Source organism: Apodemus sylvaticus, chromosome 1 (genome assembly GCF_947179515.1).
Source record: "Apodemus sylvaticus chromosome 1, mApoSyl1.1, whole genome shotgun sequence".
Taxonomy (NCBI): domain Eukaryota; kingdom Metazoa; phylum Chordata; class Mammalia; order Rodentia; family Muridae; genus Apodemus; species Apodemus sylvaticus.
The window spans coordinates 201,681,189-201,707,011 of NC_067472.1; the positions used below are offsets into that span (position 1 = coordinate 201,681,189).

The following is a 25,823-nucleotide window of genomic DNA, read 5'->3' on the forward strand; positions in this document are numbered from 1 at the left end:
TCAATGGCTGCTAACTTCTCGCTCCTGGCTTCATTTGCCTGCCTGAAAGATAGCAGGTTCAAGCCCTGATAGTGGAAAAGGAGTGCCCGTTTCTCAGCTTGTTCTGTGGGTAGGGCGCGAGTGGACCCGGAGAGACGTCAGTGGTCTTGGCCAGTGCAATGGGCAGAGACTCGCACCCAGTCCCTGCAAAGTGCCAAGCCTTCTCTTCCCGGCCGGCCCCGCCCCCGCAGTCACGTGAGCAGCGGGGGTTTTCCCATTCCCTTTGGCGTGACGTCACGGAGGGTTGCGAGCCAATGGGAACGCAGGCCGGCAGCGCCGGGGAATTCCGCCGCCCCGCCCCCGCCCGCCGCCCGCTCGGCCCGGCGCCCCCCGCAGCCCCGGGCGCCGTGCGTCCAGCCCGGCCTTCGGCCCTATCCTTGCACCGCTCGCCCGGCCGGCGATCGTCCCAGCAGACCGGGCTGTCCGGCTGCCCGGCTTGCCCTCGTGCGCGCTTCGCCCTGAGCTGGCCTTCGGGCTGTCGGTCCTTACGGGCCGGGCCATGCCGAGTCGCCGCGCTGCCAGAGAGTCCGCGCCCGAGCTAGGGGCCTTGGGTAAGCAGAGTGGAACCTCTGGGGCGGGGCTCGGGCTGGGGGAGTTCGGGGCGCTCGGGGTCATCTGCGGGTTCCCGCAGGATTCGCGCTTCGGTGCGGAGAGTACGAGGGTGGCGGGGACACTGCGTGAGGGACGAGGCAGAAGGTAGAGGATGGTGAAGGGTCCTGCCGGGGAGATACAGGCTAGGCGTCCCGCTAAGGAGTGAGAAGGGGGCGGGGCCTGAGCCTGAGGCAAAGAAGGGGGCGGGCCCGCCTGCGGTGGGGGGGAAGGGGGCGGGGCATAACTCTCAAGGGGAGGGGCCGGACACATAGGGGCTGGGCAAACTCCTGGAGGAGGCTTCTGGTTTACCGAGTGGGTGAGGCTGCTCTGAGGAGTAAGGGGCGGGGCCTAATTCGAGGAAGTGGTTTTATACTTTCCAAACAAGGGGGACCCTCCTCCCGCAAGGCCTAAAAGCAAAGAGGCGGGGCCCACCTTCAAGATTTAAAGAGAAGGGGTGCCTGACCTCGAGGAGGAGGAGGATCCAGCACTATGCTTGACAGGAAATAAGGGCGGGTCAGGCTCAAGAGCAAGAAGAGGTGTGTGGCTCAGTGAGTGGGGGGACTTACCCTGGGGTCCCGAGAGGAGAAGTGGGGCGTGGTGGCAGGCCTAGGGAAGGGGCAGGGCCTGGTCAGAAAGCGAAGAGCGGGGCCTGACTCTGGGCTTGAAAGGGGCGGGGCCTGCAGTGAGATGGGGCGAGGAAAGTTCTCCAGGAAAGTTCTCCAGTGACAAAGTATTAGGGCTCGGATTTCTCCCTGAGGGAAGAAAGGAGCCGGGGGTTTTCCTGAGGCATCAGGAGTCCTCCAAGTTCCACCTTAATGGGGAAAGTAGCGGTGTTGAGTGGTGATTGGCCGGGTCAAGGGCAGAAATGGAAAGGCAGAACTTTGTCAAGAGTTAGAGAAGGCTGGCCTCACCTGAGCTCGGTAAGGAGGAGGGACTTTATTCAAAGGACCACGCCAGAGAGAGGAGCAGGCTTGTCCAAGTCTCTGGTCCTGCATTGTTTGTTGATCCAGGTCTCCATCTCACAGGTTCCAGTGACCTCTCTCCGCTGTCACTAACTGTCTCCAGGACCACAGGTGAGCAACAACCGCTCCCCTCCCCACAGCGCCTGTCCACCTGCTTGTAGGAATGGGATTGGAGGAGCCCTTGTGGAGAGGGAATGAGTGTACCCACTCTACAAGCTTTCTCCCTCCCTTGGGACAAATTTTATCTTGGACTTTGGAACTGAATTTCAGAAATGATGTTACCATCCCCTCACATGATTTCCCTAAAACTACCTCAGTTTTATTCATCTGTGTGATGGGTTTCATATCCATTTGTTCCTTTGTGAGGATGGAGAAAGTTAGATGAGTTGATGCTTACAAATTCACAAGCTTCCGGTTTGTAGTAACTGTTAGTGGCACGGTCATGTTAATGAGTAGTAATGGCTGTTTCTTAGACTGTCATGGTTCTCAGACTACGTGCATTCAAATTATCCAGACCCTTGGTGAAGCAGGAGCAGGAGTGGGCATATCTTTAATCCCAGCACTCAGGCAGATCTCTGTGAGGCCAGCCTGGTCTACATAGTGAGGCAGGCAGATCTCAGTGAGGTCAGCCAGGTTTACAGAGAGAAACCTTGTCTCAGCAAGAACAAACAACAACAACAAAAAGAACTATTGCCAGTCACAGCAGTACATGCCTATACCACACTGCAATGCTCCCAGCACAGGGGCAGCTGCAACAGGGGGATGGGTATGAATTTGAGGCTTATAGTGGGACCCTGTATCAAAACATAAAACAAAGACAAACAACCCACAAACAAGGTGAACAGAAGATGTAACTCAGTTGAGAGTTTACCCAGCATGTGGGAGGCGCTGGGTTTGATCCTAGCACTCTGTAAAACAGGGCCTATTGGTTCACAGCTGTGATTCCAGTACCTAGGGGGTGGGAACGGGAAGACAGGGGTCTAAGGCCACCCTCAGCTACACGGCATGGTCAGGGCCTCTCTGAGGGTCTGAGACTTACAGTTCTGGAGGGCAGGCCACTGACCTTGTTAGCAGGGAGACTAACTGGGGGCAGGCGGACAGGCTGGCGGGCATGGGCTATGGGGCCAGCAGAGAGCTCTCCTCCTGACCCCTAATCATAAGGCAGAGGGCCACAGAGAGAGAGGGGGAGAGAGGCAGGGAGAGATGGAGGCCAAGAGGTAGGAATGGCGCGAGCTTTTGAATCTTCAAAAGTCCATGTCTGGTGACACACCTCCAACAAGGCCACACTTATTAACTCTTTCCAAAATGTTCCATCAACTGGAGATCAAGTATTCAAACGTATGAGCCCCTGGGAGCCATTCTCATCCAAAATGCCATACTAGGTAACTTAAGAGCGTGTTTCAAAGTGAACTAAACAAACAAACAAACAAAAAAACAAGACACATAAAAGAAACCTCAGGGGCTAGTGGTATTGCCAAGTGGTAAAACATTTCTTTAGCAAGTACAAGGCCCTGGGTTCCACTCTGTCTTAGTTAGGGTTTGTATTGCTGTGAAGGGACACCGTGACCATGCCAACTTTGATAAAAACACTTAATTGTGTTTGGCTTGTAGTTCAGAGGTGTAGTTCATTACTGTCATGGCAGAGCCCACAGTGGCACGCAGGGAACGTGGTGCAGGCAGGCATGGTGCTGGAGACGGAGCTGAGAGTCTACATCTTATCCACAGGCAGCAAGAGACTGTGTGCCACACTGGGTATAGCTTGGGAATATGAAAACTTAAAGCCCATCCCCACAATGACAGGCTTCCTCTAGCAAGGCCACCTTCTAACTGTGCTAATCCTTATAGGCCTGTGGAGGCTAATTATATTCAAACTACCACACCTTGGCTGGCCTAGAACTCGTCCTATAGACCAGGCTGGCCTAGAACTCAGAGATGTGTGCATTTCTGCCTCTCATGTACTGAGATTAAATGTGTGCACTGCTGTTGACACACAGTTTACTGTGGCAGCTGTGGCAAACTCACAGTTCAGAGGTGTAGCCCACCGCCACTGCAGGAAGTGTGGCGATGGCGGCACAGGCAGACATGATGCTGGAGAGTGACTGGGATTGCTATATCCAGATCAGCAGGCAGGAGGAAGAGGCAGTGATACTGGGCCTGCCTTGACCGTCTGAAACTTCCAAGCCCACCCGCAGTGACACACTTCCTCCAAGGCCACACCTACTCCAGTGAGGTCACACACGCAGAGTGCCACTAGTAAGCTCAAAACCACACCACTTTGCTCAGTAAAACAAATCAAAGCAAATAAAGCACTCTAAACAAATATTAACGGATGATACAGTATTTCCGCTGTCTCCTGTCCCCTCAGGAGATCTGAATTACCTCACATCTCTGTGTACTACAGGCACGGGCCTCTTTCCAGGATCTCTCTGTATAATTCTCCAGGCCTAGATTTCTACTGTCTGAGATAGGCTAGGTGACCTACCCCTGCCTTCCATCTCATTTTTTAAGATCAAATGCCTCAATATTTTATTATCTATGTCTACTTACTGCGCGAGCCTCTTTCCAGGCTCTGTCTTTCTGTCCTGTCAGGCATAGAAAGGCCATAGGTCCCCTGAGGACACCGTGTTCAAAGACCCTGGGAAATCGTCCTGGCAACACTTTTTCAGATCTTCTCTAGAACAGTTTTTCATTCAGTCTCCCTAACGTCTCTCTTCTTTGGAGCTTAATATTTGCTGCATCTACCAACTGGCTCTCTGCGTGCGCACGCGTGCATCTTAAGCTCTTTGTATCACTTCCAAACCATAGGTAGAAATCCCACTGTGGCTCAGGAAAAATCTGTATTCCCTTCTAGTCTTTTTTTTTTTTTTTTTTTTTTTTTTTTAATTTATTTTTCGAGACAGGGTTTCTCTGTGTAGCCCTGGCTGTCCTGGAACTCACTCTGTAGACCAGGCTGGCCTCAAACTCAGAAATCTGCCTGCCTCTGCCTCCCAAGTGCTGGGATTAAAGGCCTACCCCACCACCGCCTGGCCCCTTGTAGTCTTAAAAGTAAACAAATTTTAAAAATCTATCCTCCAGTAACCTGCTTGTAGGAGGCTTTTACTGTCTGGCTCCGCCTCAGAGCAGCCATCCTGTCTCTGCCCAGCAGGGGATCCCAGCCGCTCTGAGCTGAAGCTCTCTCTCCCTGTGCACCTTTATTCCAGTTTTCCTTTCTCCCACCCCCATGCAAGCCTGCTTAGCCACTAGAATCACTCTGCTCTGCTCTCTAAGAAACCAATTCTCCCCTTTCTAGACTTTTCTCACTGTGTGTGTGAGATCCATCCAAGAATTCTTTTTGTTTGTTTGTTTTTTTGTTTTTTTGTTTTTTGGATTTGTTTTTTTCAAGACAGGGTTTCTCTGGATAGCCCTGGCTGTCCTGGAACTCACTCTGTAGACCAGGCTGGCCTCAAACTCAGAAATCCGCCTGCCTCTGCCTCCCAGAGTGCTGGGATTACAGGCGTGCGCCACCACTACCCGGCCATCCAAGAATTCTTAAGTTAATAGTGGATTCTCGCCTTCCATTTTGGCATCTACCTGCCCTTCCCAGAACTCCCTGCTCAGCACCTCGAATGACCTTCACCTTCATTTGCTCAGCCACCGTCAGTTGCAGCTCAGCACCCCCAACCTCCCACCCGAAGAAGCGGCCACCCTGTGGCTGCTCTCCCCGGGATTTCACATGGCTGTTTGACATTTCTCCCTCCGGAGCGTGGGGAAGGGACCCGGGAGTCCCGCCTATTCTTTCTGTCCAGTAATTGGCCCATGGCATCTTTATTGATAGATCAATAATCTTTATTGATCAAGAAACAGGACTTTAGCATTACAACCATTACATGCCTGGAGTCTCCATATTTGGGGATGTTGAGGCAGGAAGATCTCTACTTCGAAGTCATCCTGTTTACATAGTGAGAGTCTGTCTACCTCAAACAAACGAGCAAAAAAAAGAGAAACATCACCTATGTCCTGAGATTTGGAAGACAGAGCCCGCCGGATCTTATCCTTGTGAGAGCTCTGTAGCTTCAGTGGGTGTCTAGGCCTATTTCTCTCAGGGAGGACACAGAGGCCCTGTTGCAAGCACAGGAAATGGGAGTTTTCAGAGGTGTAGAAAGGCAGGCTGGCCTTGGAGACAGGAGTGACCCAAATGCTGGTTCAGGACAGGAGCAAGCTGAGCCTTTGTGGTCTGAGTCACAGCACTGAGGTCCCCAACAAGTCGATCCTGATAGCATCTGTTTGGTTATTTTTTATTGAGTGCCATTCATACATTAGATTCAGTGCTGATCATTGCTAGGGATACAGCGGTGACCAAGAAAGTCCTAGCCCTGTCCTTACAGGACTCTCTACCCAGACAAGGAAGCAGGTCAATAAACCAAGGTGAGATTACAAAAGGCAGTGATGGCTGTGAAGAGATCATGGAGGTCAGTGACATTCAAAAGTAGGGTGGGGACAGGTTGAAGGAGCAGGGCAGGTAGAAGGACAAATTCCTTCCTTCTGATGTGCCAGACACAAGCTGAACTCTGAGTAAAGTGAGAATGTGACAGGCACGGTCCCCAAGGTTCAGTTCTCAAGCTGAGTGTATCTCAGTGACACATAGGACAGGCAAGCTTGGATCTTCTGGACTCCGCCCACATGCGCGGCCTAGAAGCCATGTTTTCCCGCTAGCCCTGAAGAGCCACAGCCCTCGTCCACAACATTCCAAGGGCTAGGATGGCACCAGTGTGCCTCCACACCCAGCTCCCAACTCCCAGGAGTCAGTTGAGGACCCCCAAGTAGAATTTCCTGAGTTTAGGTTGGGTCTGATTTAGACCAGATCTCACCCTTTAGCCTAGGTTACCCTGAAGCTCACTGTGTAGCCCAGATTGGCCTCAAACTAGTGGCAGTCCTCCTGCCTCATGATCTTAGTGCTGGGATTACAGTCACGTGCCACAGTACCCGGAAGTTCAAATTTGTCTCTGCATCCCCGGGTTCATCCAGCATGGCTATCTCAGAAGGGTTTTCTGAGTGTTCCGAGGTTGGCCCTGTCAGGTCCCCTCTGTTCTCAAGGCCTCAGCATTCCCTGTCTCACTGGAAGGGAACTTGGCATCTACCAATGTCACAGATCAGATGAGATAAGGGCACACGAAAGCTTCCTTCTCAGAGGCAAAGTGCAGGCCGCCAGGAGCCACTCCCAGGAGTGCGCAGAAAGGAAGGGCAGTGGGTGGGCGGGGGAGGAGGAGCAGCCTGGCAGACAGCGGGACACTGTGACCGGTCCCTGGCCAGTAGCATTCACAGTCACTCTGATCAGTTGGGCGGCCCTCCCAGCTGCGTGACTTCTGGACCCATTCATATCCTCCCGCTTCCCCTAGTCGTCTGGGGAGTGATGGGAGGTTGGCTTCCCCTACTTCATTGTTGATTTTTACTGGGAAGTGATGGGGTCGCAGTGGGTGTATAGCATGGCTGCTACCCTTTCCTCCCCACCCACTCTGCAAAGTCAGGTGAGCCTGACATCCTGGGAGCTAGGCTAGGGTGCAGAGTGGGCAGCGCCCTGGGCTTGATCAGTTTCTTCCGGCCCAGAGTGGACTTTCAGGATGGAACCTGGACACAATTTCTTTTCAGCTACATACATACACACCCCAAATCCACTCACAGCATCCCCTTTCCCCCTGTTCCACAAGTTCTTGGTGACACTATCGTCCCTGGTCTGAGGGCTTTAGTGGATGGCAGGTGTTGAGGGGTGCTCTTGAGTTCCTTTGGGGAAACCTTGATACTGGGCCCCCACCATTAAGAACTGAAGGAGAACCCAGGAGGATTAAGGAGATTGGGGTGTCTGCCCTGGGGACCGGGCGGGGAGCCAGTGTTGGAGATCATGTCTGATGCTGTCTGACCGTCACCTCTCTTTTCTTCCTTCCACAGATGAATTGGGTGAGTATCAGACGGCAGGTGTGGGGGCTGAGGGCCCTGGCTTTGGGAAAGCAGCTGGGACACACGTGTCTGACGGGAGCAGGTTCTGGTGTGATCTGAGGAGTCACGGGGGTCTGAGCCCCAGCACTCTCAGCAGGCGTGTGTGTGTGTTCTCTGTGGCCGGCGCCCACGCATGGCTGGCAGTGGTTAGGACGAGGCTTGGCAGAAGGAAGTGCCCGGGAGGACAGGCTGCAGCCAGGCATGCCGGGATCTCATGCCCGGAGCTCTGCAGTCATAGGCAGAAGCAGGAAGAGCTGACCCCATGCCAGAACCTCCCTCCACGCGCAGCCTGAGGCGGGAGATCTAAGAGAATCTGAGCCAAGGGCCAGTGGCGCCTGTAATCCCAGCACTCTGGGAGGCAGAGGCAGGTGGATTTCTGAGTTGGAGGCCAGCCTAGTCTACAGAGTGAGTTCCAGGACAGCCAGGGCTACACAGAGAAACCCTGTCTCGAAAAACAAACAAACAAACAAACCCAAGTGAAGAAGATGAACAAGAAGAAAGAAAGAAAGAAAGAAAGAAAGAAAGAAAGAAAGAAAGAAAGAAAGAAAGAAAGAAAGAAAGGACAATGAGAGACAGAGAATTTGAGCTACATAGTGAGTTTTAGGCTAACCTGGGCTACAAAGTAAAAAAGGAGAGAGATGAAGGGGCAGGGGAGAACCAGGGAGCTAGGTAGAGCCGCGCGGCTCTCACAGAAGGAGGCGGCAGCATGGGGTGCCTTGTGGGCTCAATGGAGGGAAAGCTGGGCGCCAGGAAACAGGAAGAACACAGTCAGGGTCCTGGCGGTCACCACGCTAGGTGGGTACAAGAAACGGAAGGGGTGCAGCTGGTTTTGTTTTTGTTTTTGTTTCTGAGAGAATGGGACGTTGAGGGTTTTGTTTAGTTTCGAGCCGGTTTCAAGTAGCTCAGGTTGAAGTTGGACAGCTCCTTTGATCCTAGCACTTGGGAGGCCGAGGCAGGCAGATCTCTGTGAGTTTGAGGACATCCTGATCTACAGAGTGAGTTCCAGACAGCTAAGGCTACACACACACACAAAAAAAAACATGACTTGAAAAATCAAGAAAAAAAAAAGTAGCCCAGGTTGGCCTTAAAATAACCATTTAGCAGAGGATGACCTTAGCTGAGGTGGAAACCAGGGCTTTATCCCTGTGCATGCTGGGCCAGCACTCTACCGATTGAGCTACAGCCCTCTGCTTATTTGTGTATCTTGCCATGTAGGCCATGGGAAGGCTCAAATCTGGGCCCCCATGCTAAGCAATGTTATACCGCTGAGCCACGCCCCCAGCCCCCCACTGAGGGATTCTAGGGGGGGGCTCTACCACTGAGCCACGCCCCCAGCCCCTCACTGGGGGATCCAAGGCGGGGCTCTACCACTGAGCCACGCCCCCAGCCCCTCACTGGGGGATTCTAGGGGGGGCTCTACCACTGAGCCAAGCCCCCAGCCCCCCACTGAGGGATTCTAGGCGGGGCTTTCCCACTGAGCCACGCCCCCAGCTCCTCACTGCGGGATTCTAGGGGGGGGCTCTACCACTGAGCCACGCCCCCAGCCCCTCACTGGGGGATCCAAGGCGGGGCTCTACCACTGACCCACGCCCCCAGCCCCTCACTGGGGGATTCTAGGGGGGGCTCTACCACTGAGCCAAGCCTCCAGCCCCCTCACTGGGGGTTTCTAGGGGGGGGGCTCTACCACTGAGCCAAGCCCCCAGCTCCTCACTGGGGGATTCTAGGGGGGGGGCTCTACCACTGAGCCACGCCCCCAGCCCTCTCACTGGGGATTCTAGGCGGGGCTCTACCACTGAGCCAAGCCCCCAGCCCCCTCACTGGGGGAGTCTAGGCAGATTCTACTAATGAACTCTATCCATATTCGAGGCAAGTTTTCTGTGGGGATATTGTGGATCTTTACTGCCAAGGAATTAGGAGCCATGGGAGTCTTCTAGGCAAAAGAGGGATGGGTTGGTACTAGCAAAATCCCTTTGGCTGTGTAAAATGCTCAAATACAAACTGGCACCCGCCTTGGTCCAATCGGCAGATAGATGGTGTGTGGAGCAACAGTGGGAGAAGGCAACTCACGGAAAGGTAACGCTGGCTTTGACGTAGAGCACAGCGCTGTGAGTTCAGCGTGGCGTTCCTTCTGGCACGTGTCCGGATTCGCAGCACTAGAGAGGCAGAGGCAAGAGGCGCTCGCGTTGGAGAACTCGCTGCAGTGAGGCCCTGTGTCCACTGCCAGGGAGGGCGGGAGAGCCGGCTCAGTGGTAAGAGTGTGGGCGCTCGTTCTCCAGCGCTAATGCTGAGAGACTCACAGCCGCCTGTCACCCAGCTCCAGGCCACCCTCTGACACCGTCTTCAGGCCTCTGCCTGGGCATACCCCTGTGTCGGCAGATGCACTGTGTAGTGTCTACAGCTCTTCAGAGGATAGGACAGCTAGCTCCGAGGTGGAGAGCACTGGCTGCTCTTCCAGAGGACGGTAGTTTGATTCCCAGCACCAGCATGGCTGCTCACAACCAGTTTTAACTTCAGTTCTAAGGGTTCTCACGCCCTCTTCTGGCTCCTGAGGGCGCTGGACCTTCCGAGTGATGCACAGACATATGCAGGCAAAACACACACACACACACACACACACACACACACACACACACACAAATTAAGTAAAAAAATCTTTTAAGGAAAGGTTGAGCGTGAGCACACCTTTCATCTCAATATTCTTTTTTTTTTAAGATTTATTTATTGTTATATGTAAGTACCTTGCAGCTGTCTTCAGACACACCAGAAGAGGGCGTCAGATCCCATTACAGATGATGGCTGAGAGCCACCATGTGATTGGTGGGATTTGAACTCAGGACCTCTGGAAGAGCAGTCAGTGCTCTAACCGCTGAGCCATCTCTCCAGCCCTCATCTCAGTGTTCTTAGGCAGAGGCAGGCAGGTCTCTGTGGGTTCCAGACTTCACAGAGAATGAGGCTTGGGAGCCAGGGCTTCCGAGAGAAACCATGCCCCCAGAAAAACAACCACCAACAACACCAAAATAAATCAAGCGGAAAATAAGGGTTAAGTACAGTACAGGGTGTGGCGTATATGGTGAGGGTGGGTCTTTGTGAGTTCAAGACCGGCCTAGTTCCAGGCCAGCCACAGCTACACAAGGAGGCCCTGTCTCAGAAAACCAAAAACAAATCAACCACCAGCAAAAACAAAAGATATAAAGAGGGCTGGAGAGATGGCTCAGCGGTTAGAGCACTGACTGCTTTTTCCAGAGGTCCTGAGTTCAAATCCCAGCTCACGTGGTGGCTCACAGATCATCTGTAATGAGATCTTCTGGGGCATCTGAAGACAGCTATAGTGTAGTTACGTATAATAAAGAAAGAAAGAAAAGAAAAAAGAATAAAAAGGCAGGGACAGCGTGGGAAGGCAGGAGAGGAGCGCAGCCCTGTGGGCCTCACGGCTCTCCTGTGCTCGCCCGCAGAAATCATCGACGAGTACATTAAGGAGAACGGCTTCGGCCTGGACGGGGCCCCGCTGAGTGAGATGCCTCGCCTGGTGCCCCGCGGCCCCGCGTCGCTGAGCAGCGTCACGCTCGGACCAGCAGCACCGCCCCCGGCCACGCCGGCCTGGACCTGCACCCTGGGCAGGCTGGTGTCGCCCGGCCCGTGCCCTCGGCCACACCTGGTCATCACAGAGCAGCCAAAGCAGCGCGGCATGCGCTTCCGCTACGAGTGCGAGGGCCGCTCGGCCGGCAGCATCCTCGGGGAGAGCAGCACGGAGGCCAGCAAGACCCTGCCCGCCATCGAGGTGCGTGTTGCGCTGCGGTCGGTGCCCTTGCTGCGTGCGGCGCGTGGGAATAGGAGTGCCAGGCTGCAAACCTCGCAAGGGCCTGGGGTGCTGCCTCATACTTATAGCCCCCGGCGCTTCCCGAGGCTGGGGCACAGGATAGAGGGGCGTCCCGGATTACAGTGTGGCCCTTTCTTTAATACAACGAGGACAACAGCAGGCTCTATGATACTGTGTGCGAGGCCGTCCCAATGACAAATTAGCATCTGGATCCCAAAGGCGAGCTGTCCAAAGTCACCCGCAACCTCCCATTTCGCCACTAGAGGGAAGCACTCACTCAAACTCCTCACAGCCTAGGCCTTGCAGGCCAGCAGAGCCTGGACACAGATCAGAGCAAGATGGAGAGTGGGGCAGTGTTCTGGGGCCGGTGATTGTCTCCCCCAACACCTGTGGCTACTGGATGAGAAACCAGTTTTTCTATTGAGTTTTTTTCGGCAATGGGGATTGAACCTAGGTTTTGTATTTGTTGGGCAGCAGAGGGGCTCTACCACTGGGCCATGCCCCCAGCCTTCTGATTTTAAGTTTTATTTTGAGTCACATACTTGGTGTCCAGGTTGGCACTTAACTTTTTATCGTTCTTTAGTTTGTGAGTCGCTAGAATCACACGCTTATACCGTCAGGCCTGTTTTTTGTTGTGGTTGCTTGTTTTTTGAACTGAAGTCTTCAAATGTTTCCCAGGCCGACCCCAAACACTGCTACTCACGAAGGAATCCTCCTGTCTCAGCCTCCAAAGTTAGGCGGAACTACAGGCGTATGCCGTCCTGCCCGGATAGCTTGTCTCTGTCTCTGTCTGTGTGTCCATCTTTCTCTCTGAGTTATGTTTGCTCTGCTCTTAGAACTACATCTGCATGCTTGGTGACACAGGCCTTTCCTCCAAGCACATAGGAGGCAGAGGCAGCCATATCTCTATGAGTTTGAGGCCAGCCTGGTCGACATAATGAGACCCTGTTTCAAAAAAAAACATTTTTTTATGTGCTGAATGTAGTGGTATAGGCCCATCAGCGCTCTGGAGGTGGAGGCGGGGGATCAGGGGCTCGAGTTCACTCATCAGCTATACAGTGAGTTCAGTACTACCTTGGATTACATGAGTCCTACCTCAGAAATCCAAGGAAGAGTGGGACATGGTGACTCATACCTGTAATACAGCATCTGGAAGGCCAAGCCAGAAAAATCAGGAGTTCAAGGCCAGCCTGGCTACTTAGCAAATAAGAGGAAACTTGGTTTACCTGAGTACATGAGATACTGTCTCAAAAACTGTATGTTCAAAGAAAAATCCAGGGGGCTGCAGAGATGGCTCAGCGGTTGAGAGCACTGGCTGCTCTTCCAGAGGTCCTGAGTTCAAATCCCAGCACCCACACGGTGGCTCACACCGTAATGGGATCTGACGCCCTCTTCTGGAGTGTCTGAAGACAGCTACAGTACACTCACATATAACAATAAGTAAATCTTTAAGAAAAGAGAAAGGAAAGAGAAAAATCCAGCAGAACAGGTGCAGGTAGGGAAGGAGGAGACAAGGGGGAGGAGGAGGAGGACATGGCGCATGGCAAGGTCGCCTGGCCACCGTGCGCATGTTTCTGGCGTCGCATAGGCTGGAGAGCTTCAGCGGGGCCTGTCCCTGGTTTTCTAGGGAGAAGAGGTGGGGTTAGCGACAGGGAGGCCCAGGGAGCCTGAGGGGCAGGGGTCCACTAAATTCCCAACAAGCCCATGTCTTCCTGCAGCTTCGAGACTGTGGCGGGCTGCGGGAGGTGGAGGTGACAGCGTGCCTGGTGTGGAAGGACTGGCCACACCGGGTGCACCCACACAGCCTCGTGGGGAAAGACTGCACGGACGGCGTCTGCAGGGTGCGGCTGCGGCCTCATGTGAGCCCCCGGCACAGGTACCAGACCCCACCTGACCTTTGACCCCAGCTTCTCACCTCTGCTCATGGAGATTCCAAAGGTGAACATCAGCCCCTGGGAAAGCCCAGGTCACTGGTGCCTCACCCAGACCCTCCCTGTTGTTCCTCGTGGACGATGGGGAAAGTTAGGTGTGGATGCTGGAGTGTGCACCGCACGGGTCTGAAAACCGGCCACACACACTCACACCCGTTCCATATTTGCTTTTTGTTTTGCCTTGCGAGACAGAGCCTTGCCACGTAGTCAAAAGTAACGTAGAATCTGAGATCCTCCTGCCTCGGTCTCCAGAGGCAGGTACCGCCAGATGGACTCAGACCTATTCTATGTCTGTTCTGTAGAGGAAGAGACGGAGGGTCATCAGCGCTGCCTGTGACCCAGACCCAACCTAACTGAGGCGTCCATAGCAGGGGACAGCTGGTGGGACTTGGAGACAAGAAACCACATAGGCCAGGCTAGCCTCTGAATTCACTGTCGTAGCTGAGGATGGCCTTCATTTTTTTTTTGACAGTCTCACTGTATAGCCCAGGCTGGCCTGAAACTTGTTGCCTAGAACAGAGATCTTCCTGCCTCTGTCTCCCTAGTACTGGGATTAAAGAGTAGCCCACTGTGCACGGACTTTGAGTTTCTGACCCTCCTGCCTCTGCCTCTGCCTCCTGAGGGCCAAGAGCACAACCACAACCATTTTTTGAGGTTCTATTTTATTTTATTGTTTGTTTTTTTAGGACAGGGTTTTTCTGTGTAATAGCCCTGGCTGTCCTGGACTCAATTTGTAGACCAGGCTGGCCTCAGATTCACAGAGATCTGCCTGCCTCTGCCTCCTGGGATTAAAAGCATGGGCCACCATGCCCGGCTGACGGAGTCTTTTAATTACTTAGTTTAGAGTGAGTGTCTTCTAGGGAACACTGGGTAGTTTCACACTCAGGACGCCCCTGTGTCAGCTTCCTGAGGGCAGGGACTGCAGGCTTTCTTTGCATTTCTACATGGTAAAGTACGGCAAGTTCTTGGTCTCCCTGCACTACGACTCCTGGCGGCCTGTGAGAGCTCGAGGGCCCAGGTGCTGCCCATGCCCCTCCTTACCCGGTGCCCACAGTGCAGCGTCTGTGCAGCCTGCCCAGAGCATGCCCCTCACAGCCTGCCCTGTCTCCTGTAGCTTTAACAACCTGGGCATCCAGTGTGTGAGGAAGAAGGAGATCGAAGCTGCCACTGAGCGGAAGATCCAGCTGGGAATTGACCCCTATAATGGTAGGTGCCCACGCGCCCCCGGCCGGCCTGGCTCTTCACCTGCTTTTTGTTTTGTTAGTTTGTTTGGTTTTGGATTTTCGTGGTTTTGTTTTTGTTTGGTTTGGTTTTCTTGGTCCCCTCCACCCCCAGGAGACAGGGTTTCTCTGTGTAGCCCTGGCTGTCCTGGAACTCACTCTGTAGACCAGGCTGGCCTCGAACTCAGAAATCCGCCTGCCTCTGCCTCCCAAGTGCTGGGATTACAGGCGAGCGCCACCACCGCCCGGCTTAGCACTGGTCTTAAAGGCATGAGCCACCACCTCTCAACTCCGTTTCTTTTTTAAGAAATTAAAAGATATTACATGTATTTCTTTTGTGTGCATATGTGTGGGTTTCGCCTGTGTGGGCACTCCTTTGGAGTTCCAAGGGCACTGTGCGGGAGTCAGTTTTCTCCCTCGTGGGCTCCAGCAATGAAATCAGGCTCTGAGGGTCTTTCACTGCTGAGCCAGCTCACTGACCCCTTTATTTGAGTTTTCATTTTGGTTTTCAAGACAAGGTCGCAACGTAGACCAGGATGTCCTTGGACTTATCATGTAGCTGAGGATAGCCTTGAACACCGCATCTTCTAACCTCCACCTCCCCAAGCATCCATCGCCCTGCCTTAGTGCCCTTCCCCGTGGCCACCGTGCCCGCCGCGGCCCGGCTGCCTGCAGCCTCCCTCTCCTCTCTCTGCAGCCGGCTCCCTGAAGAACCATCAGGAGGTGGACATGAACGTTGTCCGGATCTGCTTCCAGGCCTCCTACCGCGACCAGCAGGGGCATCTGCACCGCATGGAGCCCATTCTCTCTGAGCCTGTGTATGACAAAAGTGAGTCCAGGGTGCCATGTCCCTTGGGATTGAGGCATCACAGGCATGGGAGGCACTCGGGACTGTGGCCTGGACGAGCAGGGCACCACTGCGGGGCTTCATTTGTTTCCTGTCCCTTCTGGCTTGCCACCTTTCCACAGCGGCTTGTGCCCACAGTCTCAGGGGAGCTGGGTCTCCACTTCCCTTTCTCGTTTTCCCTACTGGGCACATGGTGAGCGCCATAGTCCTACATCCGAAGCTCGGGGCGGGCAGTGCCACCCCAGGGCCTTGTGCCGTTCGAACCCGTCCGTGCCTGTCTTCTCTTTGTGTGGCACTGCTCGCTGGTGGATTTTGTTGCTTGACAACTCTGTATACATATATGTCATGGTTCCTCACTGACCCCGCCGCCGTCTCTCCCGCCCACAGGACCCTTCTACAGTCACAGCTTTGGGTTTTATTTTGTAGTTCACTGATTCTTAATTGAGACCCCTGGCCGGCGGTGGTGGCGCACGCCTGTAATCCCAGCACTTGGGAGGCAGAGGCAGGCAGATTTCTGAGTTCGAGGCCAGCCTGGTCTAAAGAGTGAGTTCCAGGACAGCCAGGGCTACACAGAGAAACCCTGTCTCAAAAAACCAAAAAGCCGAGAGAGAGAGAGAGAGAGAGAGAGAGAGAGACCCCTGTATGCCCACAGCTTGGGAACTGTCCACCTGAGCCTGGTGGGCTCCTGTTCTCTTGCCTCCTCACGTCCTAAGAGCTGAGATGACCAGCAGGAGTGACTATAACCACGGTACTGGGACGAAGGATCAGACCCAGGATTTCATGCATAGTAGTGAAGCACTAGAGCAAATTAGCAATCCTCCTGCCTCCACATCTTCAGGGATAGAGTTACAAGCAAACACCACCATGGCTGACAATATGCAGTTTTTGCTCACAGCCTCTGCATGCCCTCTCATTGGTGGGGAGAGTTTGATCATTTAGTCTTCTAACGAGTCAGCAGTGGCCATTGCGGGTGGTGGGGGTCTGCCTAGGATCCCCCCAGTGAGGGGCTGGGGTGTGGAGGCAGCTCAGTGGTAGAATTTTTATCTAGCCAGTACAAGATCCTATGTTCAATCACTTCCACTTTCAGAAACAAACGAACAAACGTAGTATTGCAGGTTGCCAACGCTCATCTGGGGGCCTTGTGTCACCCTCAACATGCCAAGTCTCCCTGAGTCTAAGGGTCTCCATTTTGGATAGACACTGAGCGGACTTGAGAGTAGAGTTCTGGCCATTGTCCATCGCACCCTCCTGCCTAAACAGCCTGTGTGCCCCCGAGATGAGCGTCCTTCACTGTCCGCTCACTGCCGGAAGCACCTTGGTGCGACGACTCACTGGTCGCCTTTCCTTCCGCACTTCTTTCTAGAGTCCACTAACACGTCGGAGCTGCGCATTTGCCGAATCAACAAAGAGAGCGGGCCGTGCACAGGCGGTGAGGAGCTGTACTTGCTCTGTGACAAGGTGCAGAAAGGTGAGGGTCCACAAGCCATGTGTAGTCCGGGGGTGGAGGGAGGGTGGCTTAGGCGGGGCGGCGCTCTGGATGGAGGCAACCCAGCTGCAGGGCCAGGCAACGGGCTGTGAGCCAGCTCAGGTCTGCCAGATATGGAGACCTGTCAGCTAGCCAGGGCTGTGCAGTGCTCCCTCAGGATGCTGCTGTGCTGGAGATGCAACTGCACAGTTGCACTAAGAGGGGCTGGGGGCGTGGCTCAGCAGGAGAGCCCCTGCCAAGAATCCCCCAATGAGGGGTGCTACTACCACTGAGCCACGCCCTCAGCCCCCCCCCCCCACTGAGGGATTCTAGGCAGGAGCTCTACCACTGAGCCACGCCCCCAGCCCCTCACTGGGGGATTCTAGGCGGGGCTCTACCACTGAGCCACGCCCCCAGCCCCTCCCTGGTGGATTCTAGGCGGGGCTCTACCACTGAGCCACGCCCCCAGCTCCCTCACTGGGGATTCTAGGCAGGGGCTCTACCACTGAGCCACACCCCTCACTGGGGGATTCTAGGCAGGGGCTTTACCACTGAGCCACGCCCCTCACTGGGGGATTCTAGGCAGGGGCTCTACCACTGAGCCACGCCCCCAGCCCTTCACTGGGGGATTCTAGGCAGGGGCTCTACCCTGATTCAAGTCCCTGGCTCTCACTGGGGGATTTTGTACAAGCTCTGTACCACTGACCTATGTCCCTAGGACTTTTATACCAAATTTTTAGAGTCTCATTTAGTCTTCCAGGTTTTACTTTGAATTCACAATTCTGCCACCCCAGTTTCTCTCCTGATTACAGGAGGCAGGAGGATTGCTGATTTGCTCAGCTACTGTAGTGTGAGATTGCATGATCTTATCATCATACCTATGTTACTCGCTTTTGTGAAGAGGAGCTGGGTAGCTGGGTTTGTTTGTTTGTTCTTTTGTTTTAGACAAATGTATTCCTGGCTGGCCTGAAATTCACTATGTAGGCCAGGCTGTCTTACAGTTATTAAGAATGTCCAGCCTCTACCCTCTGAGTGCTGGCATTAAAGGGGTGCCCTCCCCCGGGCCCTTTGATTGTTTGCAGTCCCGTTGGATTTGGGTAGAATGAGCGATGGGGCTCTGTGGACTACCTCAGTCCCTTGGCTTAGCTGTGTTCTCCCCCGACCCACCTGCCAGAGGACATATCCGTGGTGTTCAGCACAGCTTCCTGGGAGGGCCGTGCCGACTTCTCTCAAGCCGACGTGCACCGGCAGATCGCCATTGTGTTCAAGACGCCACCCTACGAGGACCTGGAGATCTCCGAGCCCGTGACTGTCAATGTCTTCCTGCAGCGGCTCACGGACGGCGTGTGCAGCGAGCCTCTGCCCTTCACCTATCTGCCTCGGGACCACGGTAAGCACCCGCCGCGGCCGCGCCCACCCTGGACACCAGACAGCAGCTCAGTCAGCTTAGGGCTTGCCTTGCGAGCATGAGGACCCGAGTTCAAGTCCCAGCACCCCTGTAGAAAGCCAGGCAGGGCAGGGCGGCAGGTCCCGACTAGCACTGGCAAGATGGTGTCAGCTGGATTCCTGAGGCTCTCTGGCTAGCCTAGTCTAACCAGCAAGTCCCAGGTTGGCCAGCAAACCACAAGCCACTAAGAAACTATCTCCAAACGAACATAACGAAAGAGAAAGTAAGATGACAAATGAGGAATGAGAACCAAGATTGACAGTTGGTCTCCACAGGTGTGTGTAGCTGTGCACAGGGGGAAGGAGAGAGACAGGGCGAACGCAGCTGGACTAGCCAGTGCAAAGGTCCTGAGGCAGGATCCAGAGAGAACTGTGCTGAGCTTTTATCCTGTAGGATATAGATATCTCCTTGCATAGGTGTGGCCGACTGTCATAGTGACCTCTGTGTTTAACTGATGTGTGGCTTTTGGATGTCTCTGTTCTCCTGGACAGACAGCTACGGCGTGGACAAGAAGCGAAAGCGGGGACTGCCTGACGTCCTTGGAGAGCTGAGCAGCTCGGGTGTGTCCCTTTGCCCCTGAACACACCCATCCCCAGGTGCCTGGGAGGGGACGGGCAACCTGCTCGGGTGGGCGGGTGGTCAGGGTATAGAGCCCTACCCTTCACATCCCCCAGATCCACACGGAATCGAAAGCAAACGCCGGAAAAAGAAACCTGTGTTCTTGGACCACTTCCTGCCTGGCCACAGCTCAGGTGAGTGTGGAAGCTGCAGCCCCTCCTTCCCCGCGTGCTAACAGGGAGCCCCCTCCCCTCCATTGTTGTTCCGGTTTTCTTTCTTTTTTTTTTTTTCATAGTTTTAAAAGAATATTTTATTTTCTTTGTGTAGGTGTTTTGCTTACACATGTGTCTATGTGCCATATGCAGGCCTGGTGCTTACAGAGGCCAGAAGAGGGGGTCTGGTCCTCTAGAACTGGACTTACCGTGGAGGGAGGGTTGTGAGCCGCCGTGTGGAACGCTGGGAACAGGACCTGGGCCCTGAGCAAGAGCCGCCAGTGCTCTCAACCACTGAGCCGTCCTGAGCCCCCTCCTGGTTTCTTTACATCCCCTGAATGCTTGCCCAAGGTCACAGTAAAAAGAATAAGGGGTCAAGAAGTCTGGCACTGTCTCTCATATATGATCCCGGCACTCAGGAGGCTGAGGCAGGGGAATTACCAAGAGTTAAGGGCCAACATAGTCTACGTAAAGTCCCAAGACACACTGGGAGGGCTACACTGAGAGACCCTGGGTCAAACATCTCTTCCCACAGAGGAGCACTCAGAGGCTTTGGAGTCAGAGTGGGGAGGCTGTGCTCTCTGAAGGCCACAGTTCCTGAGTTGCTGCTCCACGGCTCTGAGCCTCAGGGCTCCTTACAAAGTCTTTTTTAAAATACCTTTTAAATTTGTTTTATTGTTTTATTTGTCACTGTGATGACATGTGTATGATATGGGTGCATGTGTGTCACAGTGGATGTACAGGTGGCTGCATGGGGTAGTGCACACCTTCGCTCTCAGCACCGGGAGGCAGAGGCAGGTGCATCTTTGTGAGTTCAGGGCTAGCCAAGACTGACTACACAGTCTCAAAAAAAAAAAAAATAATCAGAGCAAAACACAAAAGCCAACTTTTTCTGTTCTTTCATTCCATTGCTGAAAAAGGATTCCGTAGGTTGAACTCAGGGCATTAGACATTCACAGCAAGCATTTACCTGCCAAACTATCTCACCAGACCTGGAAGGGTCTTTTGTGTTTTGGTTTTTTGAGACAGGGTTTCTCTGTGTAGCCCTGGCTGTCCTGGAACTCACTCTGTAGACCAGGCTGGCCTCGAACTCAGAAATCCGCCTGCCTCTGCCTCCCAGAGTGCTGGGATTACAGGCGTGCGCCACGGCTATTTAATCTCATTTTAAAGGTTTCTCTCCCAGGCTAATAGTGGAGGATTGGCATTGAACTTCTGGTCTTTCTTCCTGTGCCTTCCAAGTGCTGTGGTTATAGGTTCGTTCTGTCACTCTGGGTTCATGTGGTCCTGGGATTGAACCCAGGGCTTCATATCTGCTGGCAAGGACTCTCCCAACTGAGCCATAGCCCCAGACCTAAATTCTACCGACATCCGGTGGCAGACGCCCCTAAGCCGGATTCCTGCTTATTCCTCGCTCCTGCTTGCTCACACATTTCCACGAGGTGGTGCTTCGCTTTTCGCAGGCTTAAAAAACCAGAGATTCGCCGGACGGTGGTGGCGCACGCCTGTAATCCCAGCACTCTGGGAGGCAGAGACAGGCGGATTTCTGAGTTTGAGGCCAGCCTGGTCTACAGAGCAAGTTCCAGGATAGTCAGGGATACACAGAGAAACCCTGTCTCTAAAAAACAACAACAACAACAACAACAACAACAACAAAAAACAAAAAAAACCCCAGAGATTCAGAGAGGTGACATGTCTTGTCCAAGGTCTCAGGGTAGGGGATCTGCAGGGGCCAGAAAGCTGGCCATGCGGGACATCTGTGTGGAGAAGCAGGGATGTGTGTGACCCTGACAGCAGCAAGCACAAGGGTAGGATCAGCTCAGCTCCAGTTCAGAGCCTTTCCCAACATAGCCTGGCCAGTTCTGACTACACACACACACACACACACACACACACACACACGCACACACACACTCTCTCGTGTGCGCACGCGCGCGCACACACACACGCACATGCACACGCACATGCACACATGTACACACATGCACACACACACACACATGAACGCACATGCACATGCATTTGCACACACGCGCACACACGCACACACGCATGCACACACACAATGCACACATGTACACGCACGCACACATGCACGCACACACATGTACACGTGTGTGCACACACATGTGCGCGCACACATGTGCACACACACGCACACGCACACACACATGCACTCATGTGCACATACATACACCAGAAAGAAAAAGAAATGGAAGAAAGTAATTCCTCCCTACTCAACTTGCCCAGAGCACCCAGTCCCACCCAGCCAGTCTCCAGTCACCGCAGCCTACCCACGCCCAGGGTTTGCTGTCCCTTTGCCCTCTGGTGTCCATCGCTCTGTGACTTCTCCCCTAGCACCCATTCTTGCCTGGCTCCTCCAGCTGCCATCAAGTTGTCAAGTCTTGTAGCCCCGCCCTCCTTCCCGAAGCCAAAGGCACTTTGAAGCCTACATTGTGATAATTAGACAACAACCTTGGAAAACAGTGCAGGGATCCGGAGTGTGTGGTTTTTGTGTGTCTCAAGCAGAGTTTCAAGCAGCCCAGGCTGATCTTAAACTCCCAGAGATCCACAGGCTACTGCCGGGATTAAAGGCCCGGGCCACCAGACCAGGCCAGACTGAGGTCATTTCATTTTTATTTGCATTTACATCAAATTCCAGACAGCAAGCTGGAACATTGTTTCTCCTTTTACAAAAGCCAGGGGAGAGGTAACTGCTCCAGGAAGGGTCTAGTGGCCACGTGAGCATCAGAGAGAGCCATTGCCCTTTTCACTGTGTAGGTCCCCACCCCACCCTCCCCACCCTCCCCACCCAGGTGAAAGGTAGCTGCTTTGGGACCCCGTGGCTTGCTTAGCACAACACTAGAGGCAGTCTAGTTCCATTTTGCTGCTTTGAGAATCACCAAGATCAGATCGCAGCGATGTGGGAGGAGGAGGTGTTTATTCCAGCTTTAGATCCCAGTCGATCACTAAGGGAGGTCGAGGCAGGATCGTAGAGACCATGGAGGAACATTGTGGCTGGCTTGCTCACTGCCATACCCATGCCTAGCTTTTTGTTGTTGTTGTTGTTGTTTTTGGTTTTTGGATTTGGTTTTGTTGTTGTTGTTTTTCAAGACAGGGTTTCTCTGTGTAGCCCTGGCTGTCCTGGAACTCACTCTGTAGACCAGGCTGGCCTCAAACTCAGAAATCCGCCTGCCTCTGCCTCCCAGAGTGCTGGGATTACAGGCGTGCGCCACCACCACCCGGCCTTAAGTAGCTTTTTTAGATTTATTTATTTATTTATTTATTTTTTAAAGATTTATTCATTTATTGTTATATCTAAGTACACTGTAGCTGTTTTCAGACATACCAGTAGAGGGCATCAGACTCCACTACAGATGGTTGTGAGCCACCATATGGTTGCTGGGATTTGAACCCAGGACCTTCGGAAGAGCAATCAGTGCTCTTAACCGCTGAGCCATCTCTCCAGCCCTTAGATTTATTTTTTTTTATTCAGTTTACATCCTGATCTCTGTCCTCAGTTCTTGTCCTGTTCCCCCCTCCCACACTCCTTACCTCCTCCCCTTCTTCTCTGAGAGGGTGTGGTTCCCTGGGTCTCCCCGACCCTGGCACACCAGGTCTCTGCAGGGCACATCCTCTCCCACTGAGGCCAGACAAGGCCGCCCAGCTAGGGGAAACGTGCTCCAGACAGGCAATAGTCTTGGGGACAGTCTCTGCTCCAGTTGTTTGGGACCTACATGAACACTGAGCTGCACATCTGGGCAAGCTCACATCTGTGTGGGGAGTGAAGGGGGTTCCGGGTGGAGCCCAGGTAACTTTTTATTGAGCCCAAGACTTCCTGCTGAGGGACCTTTGCTGCTCACAGTAGGAAGGACCTTCCTGTACCAGTTTACAGTCAAAGGTGGTCCCGTCCTCCTGGGCCAGCCTGTCCAGGGAGCTCCTCAATCCCTGTTCATATGATCACATTAAACTATAAGAGATGGGGGGAGGGGGAAGGGGGGAGCGGCCGGCGTGGGGGTACCCAGCAGCTGGGAGGCTGAGGTAGAAGTGTGGGGCGTTCCACAGTGGCTTCGAGGGAGACTCAGTCTCTCTGTGTCCCTCTCTCTGTGTCCTGGTCTCTGTCTCTGTCTCTCTTTCTCTCTCCTTCTCTCTGTGTCCCTGTCTCTGTCTCCCCCTCCCTCCCCACCCCCACCCTGCTCTCCCCCTGGCTTCCATACCCAGTCAGCCACAGCCCTGCCCCCTGCGGGAGCTCTGCTTCTGTGAATAGACAGCTGAGAGCGCCGCTTACTGCCTCACTCTGCTTGTTAAAGGAGAACCGTGAGCCTGGGGGCAGAGTTGTGCGCAAAGCCTTGGGTTGACCCTTAGCACCACATAAATCAGATGTGGTGGCACTTGGGAGGTGGATGGGGAGAATCTGGAGTTCAAAGTCACTATTGGGCATATTTGAGGTCAGCCAGGTTAATAAGAGACTGTGTCTTGTTTTTAAGTTTTATTAAAAAAATGTATTTAGTTTGCATGTGTGTGGGTGCATACACGCTACACGCAGATTGCATGTAGAGATCAGAGTCAGTTTTCTGCTTTCACCACAGGGGTTCCAGGTCTGAAGTGGTCTGGACGGCCCAAGACCCCGCCTTTATTCCCCTTCCTTCTGCATATGTGTATGCGTCAGTGTGAGTGTGTCACAGTGTGAGTGTGTCACAGTGTGAGTGTGTCACAGTGTGAGTGTGCCACAGTGTGAGTGTGTCACAGTGTGTGTCACAGTGTAAGTGTGTCACAGTGTGAGTGTGTCACAGTGTGTGTCACAGTGTGAGTGTGTCACAGTGTGTGTCACAGTGTGAGTGTGTCACAGTGTGAGTGTGTCACAGTGTGAGTGTGCCACAGTGTGAGTGTGAAACAGTGTGAGTGTGCCACAGTGTGAGTGTGCCACAGTGTGAGTGCGTCACAGTGTGAGTGCGCCACAGTGTGAGTGCGTCACAGTGTGAGTGCGCCACAGTGTGAGTGCGCCACAGTGTGAGTATGCCACAGTGTGAGTGCGCCACAGTGTGAGTGCGCCACAGTGTGAGTGCGTCACAGTGTGAGTGCGTCACAGTGTGAGTGCGTCACAGTGTGAATGCGTCACAGTGTGAGTGTGCCACAGTGTGAGTGTGCCACAGTGTGAGTGCGTCACAGTGTGAGTGCGCCACAGTGTGAGTGCGTCACAGTGTGAGTGTGTCACAGTGTGAGTGTGTCACAGTGTGAGTGTGTCACAGTGTGACTGTGTCACAGTGTGACTGTGTCACAGTGTGCGTGTATCACAGCTTGGAGGACAGAAGAAGGCGTCAGATCCCTCTGGATCTGGACTCAGGCAGATCTGAGCTGCAGGAAGTGAGCGTTGAGAGCCCGACCCTGGTCCTTTGCCAGAGCAGGAAGTGTCCTTAACCACTAAGCCATCCCTCCAGTCCTCCCAGTCTTAAAGACAGGGTGTTGGGAAACTCACATGTGTAATACATGTATATAGTATACACAAAGGCAAACACTCATGCATATTAAAAAATGTGGTCTAGTGTGCTGGCTCGGTGCATACAGGCACCTTCCACACAAGCTCGGAGTTTTATCTCCATATAAAGGTAGCAGGAATGGAATGACTCCAGAAAGTTGACATAGACACAGATACAGACACACACGCACTAAAAATTAAGAGAGTGGTGCCCGGCAGTGGTGGCACACACCTGTAATCCCAGCACCTTGGGAGGCAGAGCAGGCGGATTTCTGAGTTCGAGGCCTGCCTGGTCTACAGAGTGAGTCCCAGGACAGCCAGGGCTACACAGAGAAACCCTGTCTCGAAAAAATAAATAAATAAATAAATAAATAAATAAATAAATAAATAAATAAATAAATAAATAAATAAATAAATTTAAGAGAGTGATGACACTTCCTTTCTGCTTTGGTTAGGGTTAAAGGCCCAAGATAGACTACACCTAGTTCAACTGAGTCACAACTGAGTCACGTTAGCTACTGGCCGGCCAGTAGGCCCTCAACCCAGCCCTTCTTCTCTCCTCATCAGGCCTGTTCCTCCCGCCGTCAGCTCTGCAGCCGGCGGACACGGATTTCTTCCCCGGTACCGTATCCCTTCCGGGGTTGGAGCCTCCTGGCGGCCCTGAGCTCCTGGACGACGGCTTTGTCTACGATCCTTCTGCCCCCACGCTCTTCACTATGTTGGACCTGCTGCCCCCAGCACCACCCCTTGCCAGTGCTGTGGTGGGTAGCGGGGGTGCGGGGGCCACCGTCGTGGAGTCTCCTGGCCCAGAGCCCCTGTCGCTGGACTCTTTTACAGCTCCGGGCCCCGGGGATGTTGGCACCGCCAGCCTTGTGGGCAGCAACATGTTTCCCAACCAGTACCGGGAGGCGGCCTTTGGGGGCGGCCTCCTGTCCCCAGGGCCGGAAGCCACGTAGCCTCTGATGTGGCAGGAGGCACTGGTGAGGCGTGTGGTCCAGTGCTCCATCGAAGCCAACCGCGATGCGATCAGTCTTCCAGCTTCCTCATCCTGAATCGGACATCTGCAGTGCTGCCAAGAAGGTGGGGGGAGCTGCGGTTCTCCTCGAGCCCATTTTACAGAATGTTGAGTCCGAAGAGGAAAAGGGGCTCCTGCAGGTGCACCCCTTCTCAGGACAGATTCTCAGAGATTGTACATAGGGGAGGAGGGAGTGGATCCCCAGCCTTCTTCCCCAATCCTGAAGAAGGGAGTAGGCTGTTTGTTCAGTTTTCCCAATAAAAATTAGTTTTTTGA

The 25,823-nt window shown here is 53.7% G+C and overlaps 1 protein-coding gene across 3 annotated transcripts; it reads left to right on the forward strand.

The window, feature by feature from the left end:
* Nucleotides 1-338: 338 nt before the first annotated feature.
* Relb (RELB proto-oncogene, NF-kB subunit) lies at nt 339-25,823 on the forward strand. 3 transcript variants are annotated; one of them, XM_052171439.1, is made up of 12 exons: nt 339-590; nt 1,656-1,703; nt 7,515-7,523; nt 11,015-11,340; nt 13,098-13,255; nt 14,425-14,516; nt 15,228-15,359; nt 16,741-16,845; nt 18,017-18,232; nt 18,781-18,849; nt 18,964-19,041; nt 25,100-25,823. In XM_052171439.1, the coding sequence occupies exons 1-12, from the start codon at nt 539-541 to the stop codon at nt 25,486-25,488; spliced, it is 1,674 nt and encodes a 557-aa protein (XP_052027399.1). In that variant the 5' UTR covers nt 339-538; the 3' UTR covers nt 25,489-25,823. The 3 variants fall into 3 exon arrangements, with proteins under 3 accessions (XP_052027399.1, XP_052027406.1, XP_052027393.1); XM_052171446.1 differs by lacking the exon at nt 7,515-7,523; XM_052171433.1 differs by lacking the exons at nt 339-590; nt 1,656-1,703; nt 7,515-7,523 and adding an exon at nt 8,152-8,357.